Source organism: Phaethon lepturus, unplaced genomic scaffold, assembly GCF_000687285.1.
Source record: "Phaethon lepturus isolate BGI_N335 unplaced genomic scaffold, ASM68728v1 scaffold1350, whole genome shotgun sequence".
Classification (NCBI taxonomy): domain Eukaryota; kingdom Metazoa; phylum Chordata; class Aves; order Phaethontiformes; family Phaethontidae; genus Phaethon; species Phaethon lepturus.
The window spans coordinates 29,621-43,112 of record NW_010509722.1 but is presented as its reverse complement, the minus strand read 5'-3'; the positions used below and the strand labels follow the sequence as shown (position 1 = coordinate 43,112).

The 13,492-nt window shown below is 35.1% G+C and overlaps 1 protein-coding gene across 1 annotated transcript in view; it reads right to left on the bottom strand.

The window, feature by feature from the left end:
* The window catches only part of LOC104617772 (mitochondrial inner membrane protease subunit 2-like), a gene marked incomplete at its 5' end in the record, with an annotated part of 97,757 nt that extends 91,163 nt beyond the window's left edge, over positions 1 to 6,594 (bottom strand). The window contains one exon of the mRNA XM_010283220.1: positions 6,492 to 6,594. Coding sequence (XP_010281522.1) covers positions 6,492 to 6,594 — 103 coding nt within the window. The remainder of the gene's footprint in view (positions 1 to 6,491) is intronic.
* Between the last annotated feature and the right edge of the window lie 6,898 nt (positions 6,595 to 13,492).

Sequence of the window (13,492 nt, the reverse complement as noted above, 5' to 3'; positions counted from 1 at the left end):
ACTCTTTCAACTTTTTTTTCCTGGTTTATTTCCATGTAAGTGATGCAAAAACAGGTGTAGGCTGTTCAGCCTACCATTCTTGCCAATGTGGTTGGAAAATCCTTTAAAGGTACTTGCATTTAGAAATATTCATAAAAAATTTGGATTAATAATTCATTGTGCTTGAGTTTATTACATAAGTCCTGTTCCATAAGCAGGATGACTGAAGTTTTATTAATGCTAAATAACAGTAACACTTCCAAGTACAGTAATAGAGAAAATTAGCTAGAACATGTAAAATGTTTAAGATTTGACATAACTAAGACAAAAACCCAAAATTTCTCCTACAAGTCCTCATGAGCATTCCATTGCTAAGAAATGGATTGGACATAATTGACAGCTTTTAATCACATGATGATAGCCAAGCTGCTTGAAAGATTAATTTTTATGCATTGGTTTAGACTACAGTCAGTAGTTATACAGTTAAATATTTTAGTTTTCAAGAGAATTAGGGCAGCCATATAGGACTTTTTATTCCCTATACTGCAAATACAGTTAGTCATGATAATTTAATGGACAGTGAGGCCACACAATCTTATTAGCGAGGCTCCCCTTCAGCAGCTCCTGGAGTGAATTGTCATTCTGAGTAGACAAGCCACCATCCCAATTTGCAACTCACATATAATATTCTCTCAAAAGGGACAAGCATATTTACCCTTCGAGGTTTATTTATCATCAGTCATAACACATAATGTCCTGTTTTATTCATCACAGACTTTTACAAGTTCAAGCTGTGCACGCATGCTATTTACTATTGGTAACTTCACACTCCATATTTCATTTTTGCCAGTGGCCAGGGATAAAAATTATGAAATGTCATTGATTGCATATTTGCATTACACATCCTGTTTAAACACAGCTTCATTTCTTCTTTAACACCCACCCAAGAGAAAAAGTAGAAACGTTATTGATCCTGTAAGAGTCCTGTCACTCTCCAAGGGTACATTTATACAGCAAAGTGAAGGTACAAGTACTGGTCACAGTGGTCGCAAAAAGAAAGCAGAAGCTGCAACCCCAGCTAGCAAACTGATGCATCCACGTCCCCAGCAGGTCATTCCCAGGCTTCACTGACTACTTCGTCATCACTGATATCCTCACCTACATTAACCTGGAGTGTAAGCACAGATAGGTGTTTTCTTGCTAAAATCACACTTTTGTTTCATAGTGCTTGACCATTTCCTCTTGATTTCAGCCTAACTTAAGAGAAATAGGGTTTGGGATGTTACTATTGAAACTATTTGTCTTAAGCTTCTCTGAAGCGCTGGCTGGAATTTGGGGACACAAACAGGGTCACCAGGTATTTTGACACCTGGCAGAATTCTCTGTGTGAGAGTGTGCCCTGCCTACATACCTTGCTGTGTAATTTTAACACAGCACTCACTGTTCAGCGCACTGCTGTGAGCTGTTAAACTCTTCCCACCTTTTGCCTTAGAGGCTGCTCCATTTCAGGGGGATATGTGATTCTTGCCCTAGTTCATAGCCCATAAATGAAAGCTTCAGCAGATGGCAAGATCATCACCAAGATGATATGCACTTGTAGGACATGTGGCATTCTTTGTTTGCTCTTACGTGTGTAATCCAGAACTGCAGAAAGATACTTGCTTCTTCCTTCAGCTGTCCTCTGAACCTCTTTTAGAAGAAGACAGAGCATATGAAGCAGGGCTATTCTTACAGGCTGCAGACATCTTGGTTCAAATATTTTCTTTACCAACACTCACGCACTGCACTTCACTAAAAGTGTCATATTTCAGTTCACCTTACTGTCTAACGAACTCTTCCTATTTTCTGGTTTTGACTACTTGTATTGATTAACAGTAGTTACAGAGAGAAATATTGGATCATTTTAAGAAAATAATTATAATAGGCCACACTCCATTACTGTTATTAATTAAATTTACCCATTGAAGGTTAACAGTTAGACCATTTTTGTGTTATATCAGAAAGAGATTATGATAGTCTTTGAAAAGCAAATTACAATAACTAACAAACTCAGCATATTCACTTATTTTGAATGTCATTCTAGTCTATGGAGTTTTCTAGTCATAGTCTACAGGTTTGGGCTGCTGAAATTAAAAATAGTTAAACAGACAAGAATTTTTTTCAGACAGTTTATTGCATGAACTTACAGTACAGCATTGCTTATATGGATGATCATAAATACGGCCTTTACTGTAATGCTGACTAAAAGCAATTTACTCGTTTGAAGCTTATGAATGTAAAACTTCTGTTAAACAAAAAGCCAGGCTCAGGTTCAATGGGATTTAGTTTTGAGAGTAAACACAGTAAGAGAGAGATGTATTTTTAGTAAGGGGACTAGGATAGGGACCTGGCTGGACCAAAAAGATGTTGTATGACAAGATACTCAACCTACCTGTGTCTCATGTTTCCCAGGAAGATAAGGAGGATAATAGCCTGTTTGCCCTTACACTGGATTGTGAAGCTTAACTCATAAAGAGTCTTATCCAAAGCCATTAAAACCAATAGAAATCTCTCATTGACTTCAATGAGCTTTTGTTTAGGTCCTTTACAAGACAGCTGAAAGACTGCCGTTGACTTCAAGCCCTAATTTTATAAAGCTCTTTCATGTCTTCAGTTTGTAGGTATTTGGAAACATAGAAATGTAGCAATGAGTAATTATATTTACCAAACAAATCCTCACAAGGTAAAATCGAACACTTTCTTAAAAAAAAACCCTGAGTGCTATTCAATGCATGTGTGTACATCCAGGAATATGTATGTATCGGTTATTGTATGCATTTATTAATAACTGTTTCTCAGACACCCTTACATGTTGGTTGCATAATCCTCTCTGCACTGCTGGATGCCAACTCTACACAAAGTGGAGTTTATAATGACTTCTCCCTTGATTTAGCCAGAGCGTCAGATCCAGAATGCAAATTGTCGCTTTGTTTTTATGCTGGCATTATCCTGGCTGTGTAAACAAAGACAATAACTGATCTAACATAAAGTTATCCATAACATTAACCCTTTGAAATCTTTAAGAAATTTGAAGCAGCAGGGGAGTTTTGTACTTGATCAATTCTTTGTGTCTCCTGCATTTCTGAGCTAAGAAAGAAGCAGCATTGCCAAGCACATTAATGTTATATTTCCTATGCTGTCAAACTACAACCTCATAGCAACAAGGCCCACAAAACAGGAACATTACCAGAGTTGAAAATAAAAAGGGGAAACTTTAAAAAGTGGTATCACAATTATATAAGCTATTCATTATTACATTCCTGTAGCATGCCAATTAAGGAGTGCTAAGCTAATATCATAAAACTTGATTTCATTCTATAACAATTTGAAAACAGTTACAGCTAATTGAGTAGGAATCTCTATTCTAGTCCAGGTAATTGAAACAAATTTCCAGCAATATGTAAGTTTTTATCCCCTTAAATATTAATAGAAAGATGCAAGTTATCTGAATATTTACTGGTTTCTATTCAAAACAGCTATTTTCAGCTTTATGAATGGCTGACATGACATATCTCCAAACCTGAAACACAGCAGCATCAAAGCAATAATATTATATAACGCCTGCCATTCTGTATTGCACAAAGCTTTTTTTTTTAAAGACGACGCACAATAACCATGAACTACTTAATTTAATCCAATACTCTGGAAAGGTAATTAATATTTAAGTTTTGATCATATAGAGAGTTAACAGCATTTCTATTTCAGCACTACCCACAGATGTTCTGTTATTTTTGTAATATCAGTTAAAATACTAATTTTATTCAAAGACATTACTAAGAAGAAATGAAATATTAAACCTTTACAAATTTTGGTTAAAACATGTTCATTTAATTTACACACTTCAGTAAAATGTCTCTTTATGTCTTAACATTCCAATTTTAGTCCTACAAAAAACATGCAATAACAAGAGATAATATAATTTATTTTATATTTTTTTATGAACTAAGTAAAGATAATTTAATCTACCATGGGTTTACATTTTAGAAATTCATCTCTATCCAAAGGTGCATCTAATTTAGAACTTGATCGGTGTCAGGGTTTTTGCTTTATCAACCTAACCCCATTAGGCCATTATACATATTGTTATTATCCAAGAGAAAAAATTATTCTAACATCTGTTCTCAATCTGTTTTTCCATAATTTCCTTTTATGCCCCATGTAACTCATTAAGCTCATGTACAAAACATTACCGTGTCTGACTGTCTACACAATATATGCCTTTCTCCTCTAAGGTTGCATGATAATTGAAAAAATGGTAGTCTACAACATAATCCACTTTAAAAATATACTGTTTTTACTGAATCTTTTGATCCACAAAAATATACCTGCTTTTGCAAGTCAGAATTGTGACACACATAACATTTAACCTAACCTCTTAAGTGACCTATATTCTAACAAAATGAGAAAAATGGGTTCATGTTTTACTGTTGTGCAGTCTCTTCCTCATGACTGCTTCAGTCTTAGGAAAGAAAAAGTGTTTAAGTTGAAAAGAACATACCTTCTGAATGGTTTGAAGAGAGTGAATTTAATATTTTCATTCACTTATGCAAGTGATCTCAAGCGTACAGCAGACAGAGGGGTAGAAAGCATCCCAGTAACCTAAAATCTAATGTGTGTAGAATGGAAAAGAACCTGAAGTCCAGTGTGTCCTTCTAAACGTACTTTAGATTTTCTTCTGCAGATGAAAACTTTCAATATTTTATTATTCTCAAGCTAGTTTTGAGCCCTGTGATCTCTTCTGCTCTCTTTTACCTGTATTCAGTGATTGCTGCTCTAATTTAATTTCAGAGGAAAATACCTATTTACACTTGACCTGTTGATAAAGTATTCATCAACACAATACAAAGGTCATTCTTCCTGCAGAAGCGAAAGAATTCACTGTCAAAACTGCCTCACTAGCTCTCAAAAGGTGCCACTATCCGATGACATACTATCCGATGTTAGCTAGGAGCTGATGACTTAATGTGAGGTCAAAGCCCAGTGAAGGTAATTTTCTAATTTTTCTAAACATCAGTGAACTGAGTAAAAAATTGAGGGTATTTAGGTTTACCCCAACATGTTGTCTTGTATGAAAGCTGCATGGTGCCTACCCTGAGGATTTTACCTTATATTAATTTCTGTGTGAGCTGCTGTAAATCTGAAACCAATGCCACACTGCTAAAGTTTCCTCATGCTCTGAGTCTACATTGGCAATATATTTGTAAGTGAAAAGGAGATTAGTGGCTTTATGACTAAGATTTACCTTGGGAACAGAGAGCAAGGCAGAAAAGGAAAAGCCTACTAAGGGAGGAAAGAGATACCTGCACAGAATAGACAAATCCTGATGGAAAGACTCTCTAAAACTAGAGTTAGGAATCTCACAAGATAGTAGCAGGAAAATGAAAAATCACAAGAAATACAAGCATAGAACAAGTGAGACAAAGCAAAAGAGAGGCAATGGCATCACATACTCCAAACCAGACAGTAGTCCGTTTTTGCAGTTTTTTCCTGAGAACAAATTATTTCAAGTTAATAATTGGGATAAACTTCCAGAAGCCAGACAAACTCATAAGGTCCTTGCTATTGTTAATTCGACTAGAGTCAGTGTATGAAATAGGTATGAAATGCACAAGGGTGGAAAAATCTAGCCTTGACAACTTCCCTGTGACAACCAGTGGACTTTTATAATATTAGATGAGTATTCTCTCTTAAAGACACCTCTCGAAAAACTGCATATGGAATAGGGCAAAAAGGATTTGTATTTCCACAGCAGGATGCACAGCTTATGCAACTATTTCCTGCATGATAGATTAAGTTAAAACAAGAACAGGAATCCACAAAAAGTGTACCAAAACCAAACCAAAACTGGAGTGCAGAGAAAGTGTTTACTGTCTTCCTGATGAACAGATGCACACTTTTATCAGTCAAGAAACAGATGTTTCAGGTTATGTTTTGTCATCATTCAATATGAAAATGGCCCTATATAAAGAAAATTTAAATATTTATTTTTGCGGAAGTTTTGAAATACCCCTACTGTCATCCACAGACTAATTTAACAGTTAACACTTACTAAGCACAGTTACGGTTTCCTAATACTTTATCCCAGCACTGGCTTTAAATCAAGACTGAAGTCCCAGGAAGGAACCGTTCCAAATTACATCAGCTGGCAACATGTCCTCAGGGAGCATCTGTCAGCTACAGGGAGCTGGCTCACCCTCTGGCTACTCCTCCAGTACATCCCTCCAAATTTAAAATCTCCACTACTTCTCCTTGCATGTGTGGAAACTAAAAGGAGTCTTTATTCTTCTTATTATAGTTAAGAGCAAACTCAATCTCTGCTGACCAAGATATTTCATTAAATCTAATAATTCTCACAAAAATAATAAAAATATATTCACAATCAACTCATACTTGCTGTGTTGCACAAATGATCCAGGATACATGTGCTGCTTTTCAGTTGCGAAGTGTAAATGATACACAGTGAATTGACTTACCGGGCCAAAAGCATTGCTGTCAAAGCTATGTCCATGGTGATCACCTTCCACCCAAATATGCCCATGTGGAACTTTCACATACTTCTTTTTGTATCCAATGGTTCTAAAAAAAATTGCAAAAACGGGTAATAAGTTAAAAAAAAATCTTCAATGTTTTCTTAGGAAAATTCTCATGTTTATTGTTTTGGAATATGACCTTGCATACCATCCAACATTTGGTTAAAAAAAACTACACTTAAGTCTTTCAGACATCAAGAGGCTTCCCCAGTGAAAATGTACAAAATTTTTGTATGAGTTAGTTGCACTATCAGGGCCTGTTTACTATGTTATTTTGCAGAAATCACATCACAAAGGGAACAATAGACTTTCTAGTTAAATATAATTAAGGGATTCTTATTTCCGTCTCTGTATTAACAGTTCTTTGAACCAGCAGATCATATTTCAGGTGAATGCCAGTGGACATAAATGCAAGTAAATGCAGTCACATAGAGACTGTATTGTATTGAGAATGCTTTTCTTCTGGGGTAGTGTGAAGTACTCATCAAAAATAGTCTGGCATATCTGAACTGGCCTCAGATTCAGAGCTGGGATTCCTGTAATGCTTATGTCCTGCGGATAGGATTTCCTCAGCTGTAACAAGCTAAACAGGATAAACTTAAAGGAAACCCCTTAGAGAAGGCCAAGCGCAACAAAAAATTACATTGATGATTCAAGCCATTCTCCACAGAAATTCATACGGAAGTGGTGCCTCAGCATGCCCTGATGTTACAAAAACTACAAGCTACAGATGAGTCCTAAAGCTGAGGTGCAGAGTATGCAAAGTTCCTGTACTTAGTCCCTGAGTAGCTGTCATTTTCACAAGTCCGGTCTGCCTTCTATGATACACTCCTGCTTGCTTTCAGATGGGATCTGTTATTCTGCAATCATTCACACCATTGTTGATTTTATGATGCACATCGAATTATCACCATGATGAAGCATTTACAGATGAGTCTACAGATAGCAATACCTCTTATTTTGTTTTGGATAACCAAGTCTGTCCATAAACAGAAACGGACTTTTGGTCTAGCTTGTTGCCTCCAGCTGCTCATCACTTTTCACCGTCAGGAAGATATGCCCCCAAAGTGCGAGGCAGAAGGAGGACACTCTAAAACTAAAGAAAATCAACTGCTTTTTCAAACAGCTTCAGAGGCAGCTGAAAAGATGAGGCTGCAAGAACTGTATTATAACGGAAGTTCTACCTTCCATTAGAAGTTTTTAGTTTTCTTTTTTTTTGAAGAAATATAGCATACACTCTGGACAAGAAAATTATTTATGTTTTGAGATTCCATAATGTTTTGTCTCTACTGATAATTTCTTTTATGAAGTACCATATGAGACTATATTTTATTAGAAACATGTTTTAAGATATAGGCTCAGAGAAGTTGGACATTAATTCTGTGCTGTCTGATTAGACACTCTGAAAAATATTAAATTAATATCTTCCATCAGTGATAAAGGCAAATAATAGCTTAAAAATATTTAATTTTCTCTTCCATTCATCTTCCTGAATATAGAAGAGTAGATAGTCATAAAGTTTTGTACCTTTACAGACTTCATGCACAAGACTGAATTTCACCCAGAAGGGTGAAAAGATTTTTCAAGTTTTTAAGTCTTTTAACTTTAAGAAAGTTAATTCTGCTGGCATGTTTACCTCATAAATGCCAGAAAAATGATATGGCAAATGCCTGTCTGTTTTCATCTTAGGCCAGACAGTTTCCTATTCCCAGATAGTCTCCTCCTTTATTATGGTTAGAAAACCACTAACAAGAAGGGGAAAAGGAAAGAAAAAAAAAAAACTTTTGCAATAACTACTTGGAAACAGAAAGAAATCATTTAGTCTGCATGGATAGGTTTTGCAGAGGTTTGCAGAGACATTGTGTAAATAGAAAGGCTTAACACAGGTGTATAATGTGTTTTTTAAGGACCAAAGCAAAAAGAAAAAGATTACAGAGTGTAGTAATTATCATTGGTTCTTTTCATTATTTCTACAACATAAGAAAATACATATTCTTTCTACTCTTGAAATAACTATCATAAACCTGAAAAATTTGCTACAATTATGAAAAAAAGGTTCTTAAAATGATTAAAGAAGAATTATGTACAAATTCTCATCTTGAAAGAAGCAGATTATTGTACATAAGAAGTTCTGACAGAGGAAATAGAATTAAAATTGATGATGTTAATAAATGTATTAAGGGAATAGGGGAGACAAAAAGAAATGGAAAAGAAATGGAAGCAGCAGTTCTAATTATCTACTTCAGTAGATAGGACTGATACTGCATGGATAAATCCCTCTGAAAGCTCAACAGATAAACGTAAAACATTCTGCCATTTCATATATATAAAAATCATCAGATTTTTCCCACGTGTAAGTCCAACAGAAAAAAAATCAAGCTATATTGTAAACAACAAGCACCTGCATACCTGTGAACAAAAGAGAGGCAATTTTTCTAAGCCAATTCCTTCAAAATGTAGTATTTGCATAGGGCAGTTATCTAGAGACTTTGCATCCACTTTAGCAATCCTCCTGCAAAAACTGTCCTGTGGAATGCAGGTAAAATTTGAAAAAGTTTTGCTTGAGGTTTTCACTGAATGAATTAGAAAGAAACTGTGTCAATAAGCTCATGTTGCAGTAAATTAGATCATCCATTACTTAATACTGGTTTTAATTTTCAAGATAATTTCATTGTTGAATTAGTCTACAACAGATCAATAAACCATGCATGCGAGCAAACCAGGCTACAGGCTTCAGAAAGCTGTATTCGGTTAATGACAGCAGGTTATTTTTAACTACTGTTGAAAAGACTATGTTGACTTTTTTTAAGAGCAGAAATACCCAGACTTGTAGTTTCCTCTCCTATGAAGAAAGCACAAATTGCTTCATAATCAAAATCAGTCAGTTAATAACACTGCTCCTCTCTCATATCAATCTTGCAGAAATTAAAGTTTAATCTCTGGCCTAAATTGCAAGGAGGAGACCATGTGTGTGTGCTACATTGACAATATGGCTCTGGCTCTAAATGTACAAACTACCATACATTCACTTCACCAGCTAACCTTTTGAGCTAGACATGCTGAAATAAAACTATTACGCCCCTTTTTGTGCAATTCTACAAGGCCAAATTGCTAACACAAATTGTACAACACCACTTCTGTTGAAAGAAGTGTTGACTCAACCCTTTTTCTTAAGGATAGCGTTTCAGGCAACTGTAAAGAATGTTCAGAAATCAGAAAAAAAAAACCCTTTTTAGAATCAGACCCATGTAAATAAATAACAACCATACATATAATGATCAATACTTCTGTGAAAAATTAATACAATATAAACTGAAAAATTACTTTGGAACACTTCTAACACTCTTCAACAATGACAACAACAAAACCTAAAATCTTCAAGCCAAATACCGATTAAAAGCACAATTAGGTCATCAGGAATTTTACATCAACTCCTTGTGAAAGTCCTCTGCTACAAAAGAAATGGAGTCAATAATGTACTGTATATTTTGAAAGTAATGAAAAAAACAATTTTTCTTTCTTAGTTGAGTATTCTTAGTTTCATTTCTCTGAGTTTGCCTGTAATCTTGACCTCTTTGCTAGCTCTCACATATGAAGTATTTAATTAAATTTAGAAGATGCCTGAATTAATACTTAGGAGAACACTAGGTGTAACTAATAATTAACTTAGTATTTGTTAATTTCATATCCTGTTCGTTAGCATGAGTTATAATTACTGAACAATCTTTTAAACTACAGAAAACCTCTACTAATAAAGAGTAGTCTTTCACTTTCTGAGACCTACAATCTTTGAAGTAAAAATAAATCAAGACTGTTTAACACCTCATACCCTTCCCATTTTAAAGGTTCACTTTAGGAATAGCACAAGCAAAGACATTCAAATACCCAGTTTCTGATACATAGTATTCAAGCATCTGTTAAAAACCGTACTGGTGTCTGCAAAAATATTTCAGGTTTTACTGAAGTCTTCGACAGGTTAGTAATAACCACCTATGCTACTGTCACTCAAACTGTAGTTAAACTCTCACTGGCTTAAGAACAGAGTCTCCAAGAGTTGCAGTAATTTTCTTCATCAGAATGTAATGGAATTATATTTATCTTTTTAGTAATTTTTACAAAAATTGGTCTGAAATTCTGACTTTTTTTCTTACATCTGAGGTACGTTTTGAACTTTTGCAAAGGTTTTTTCATCCACGATCTAATAGTTAACAGATGTACTTATATCTCTCCTTGGCTGAGAAATAATTTCAATCCTGACAGTCAAAAATGAGCTCTATATGGTATTCTAACCACCTGTCCACAAGCAAGGAAAATCTGCTTTTTTAGGATGTAGTACCAGTGCCAAAGCAAGCAACTTGGCTCAGCTAAGTTGGATGAGGAATGATTGCCTTCAGTTTGATTTGACCTTGAGAAATCAGAAGGTCTCAGCAATCTGCGTACCTTTGGGTGCCATCAGAGAACAGACATCATGAACAATTGCCTCTGTTTGCATAGGAGATAATAAAGAAACACAAACTCTTCTGTAAAATAGGTAATCTATATGATACTTAAGAGCAACTTTTTCCAAACAACATAAATTGCTGTACGTGGAAGTTTTCCACATACATCGTTCTTCATCAAATTCACAGAATGAAAAAACATTCAAATGAAAAAATATTCAAGTTCAGGTGACACCCAAATCCCAAGACATGAACTTTTTTGTAATATACCATGTAAATTGTATTAGTATCACCACGGGGAATCTTCCACCCACATGACACTAAACACCTTCCAGCCCCTAAGAAATCTCCTTTTTCTCTTCCAACACACATACAGCCATCTGTGTCTTTTTACTTTAACCCTTCCCTTACATATACTATATTCCTTTGACCACCTCTGCTTCTAGAAGACAGGGTTATGTATGGGAAGTAACTAAATATTTTTTTCTGAAGGCCAGGTTACGAGAATATTCACAAGAGTATATCAATAAGTTAGGGAATATTGTCTGGTTGTGTGTAGCTATTAACTTCTGCCTCAGAGCCGAAATGTGTTTTCCTTAAAAGCTGCAGATCAGTCAATTATTGAGAGGCCTGACTTTAAAATGTGCATCTAAGCTGAGAACTGGGAAAGTGCTGGCGAAGACCCCACGCTTTGGATACTGCTTCTGGGGCATCACTAGACGTGATACACTAAGAAGGGAACCCCCAAAAGAATACACACCAGAATGGCAGAAATCACAGAATCTGAAAGAAGAGACTCCGATTCAGTGAGGTTAGGAGCAGCCATTAAGGAGGCAGAGATTTCCTTTGCCTATACGTGGGCAAATTTTTAAGTGTCTAAATCTTCACCTTTTGCAATTAAAGATTTTGCAGTTTCAGGAAAAATGAAGCCTAGTTTACTCATTTCCTCATTCAGAATATGATAAAAACACAATCTTTTGGAATAAATACCCAAGCAGTTAAAGCAAGCAAGATGCCAAACTGCAAATGGGATCTCCTTTTTTCCCAGCTAAAGCATTCCTACCAAAGTGTTGCACCAGTGCAGGTTCCTATGACTCAGCAGTGCTAAGAATAAGTAGAAATCCGATATGGAAAGTACGGGAGATGTTTGTAGCTCTGTTTTATTAATTAGATAATTTCTTACAAAGCATGTCATTCTAAACAAAATAATTATTTAGCGATTAGTTGGTTCACTAGCTTCTTCAAAATAGCAGTTAATCACTTCTAAAACATACAGTATTCAGGAAAATTACTGGATTTCAACTTAAATTAAAAAGCACTCTAATCAGATACTGGTATTTACAGTTTTTGCCAATTACCTGCGCTGTCAGAGTTAGTTAAATTTTCAAATGCATGCATCATGTATTTCATCGGGTAGCTTTTAAACTATATTTCTACCAGATGGCTATACCACACTGAGTGAGGTATACAAACATGATGATGTCACTCTTTTGCAGGACAGTCTAATGCAGCCAATTACAGCATAACATTCTGAAACCAGAAGAAATGTAGTCATGCAAATTTTTGTATTACTAATGTATCTGTCCTTTATATTGGATTATAGAACCCAGATGTCATTTTCACTAGGGCTTTCTTTAAACTATATTGGCAGAGCAATGAGAACTGGGAATATTAATTCCAAGGCCAGAAGATACCAATGTGATGACCCAGTTTAAAATCTGGATAAGTACAGCCCTCAGACTTTCAGGCAGTAATTCATGCAGTTATTATTGAATAATTGACTACTAACTGATATCTTAAGCATGTGCTGTTATATGAATTTAACATTTCCATTATTGTATATCAAAATGTGCTTTATAAATGATACTTGCATTACAAAATATTTAATTTTTTATTATGTATTATAATTAGTACATGTTGATAGTCTCACAGACATATGACTAGGTGAAAAGAACTTCATCTGAGTAAACATATAAGCCTAAGTTAATTGTTCTGAAGTGCTGCCATCCAAAAAGAACTCTGATTTTATAAAAATGGGAAGGAAGATAAATTTCATACACACATGTCAGTGACAGAGAGAAACTCTTTTTAGTGATAGATTATAAACAGATACAGAAGCTACTCTTCAAAGTTTAGCATTATAAATTTACCTTGGCAAAGACTTATCTCCCCCCACCAAAAGGGAAAGTTAGGGATATATGAAAGTATATTCTGTACATCTACTTTTATATTAATAAATTTTGTTTTACATATGACCTGATGAACCACTTATTCTCTGCAGGCTTTATTCTGACCTATTTATTTTTTTGTCTACCTATTTTATATATACAGTTAAATAGATATATGGAAATACACGTGACCCACGTCACATATATATATCAAAAATAAAATCAGGTTTCTTTAGGCATATCACTTTAACTTCTGACCTCCTATATATTCTTCCTCAATGCACTCCTCTGCTACCTTTAAAATCTCTCCGATTATTATCACAGAATCACAGAATCA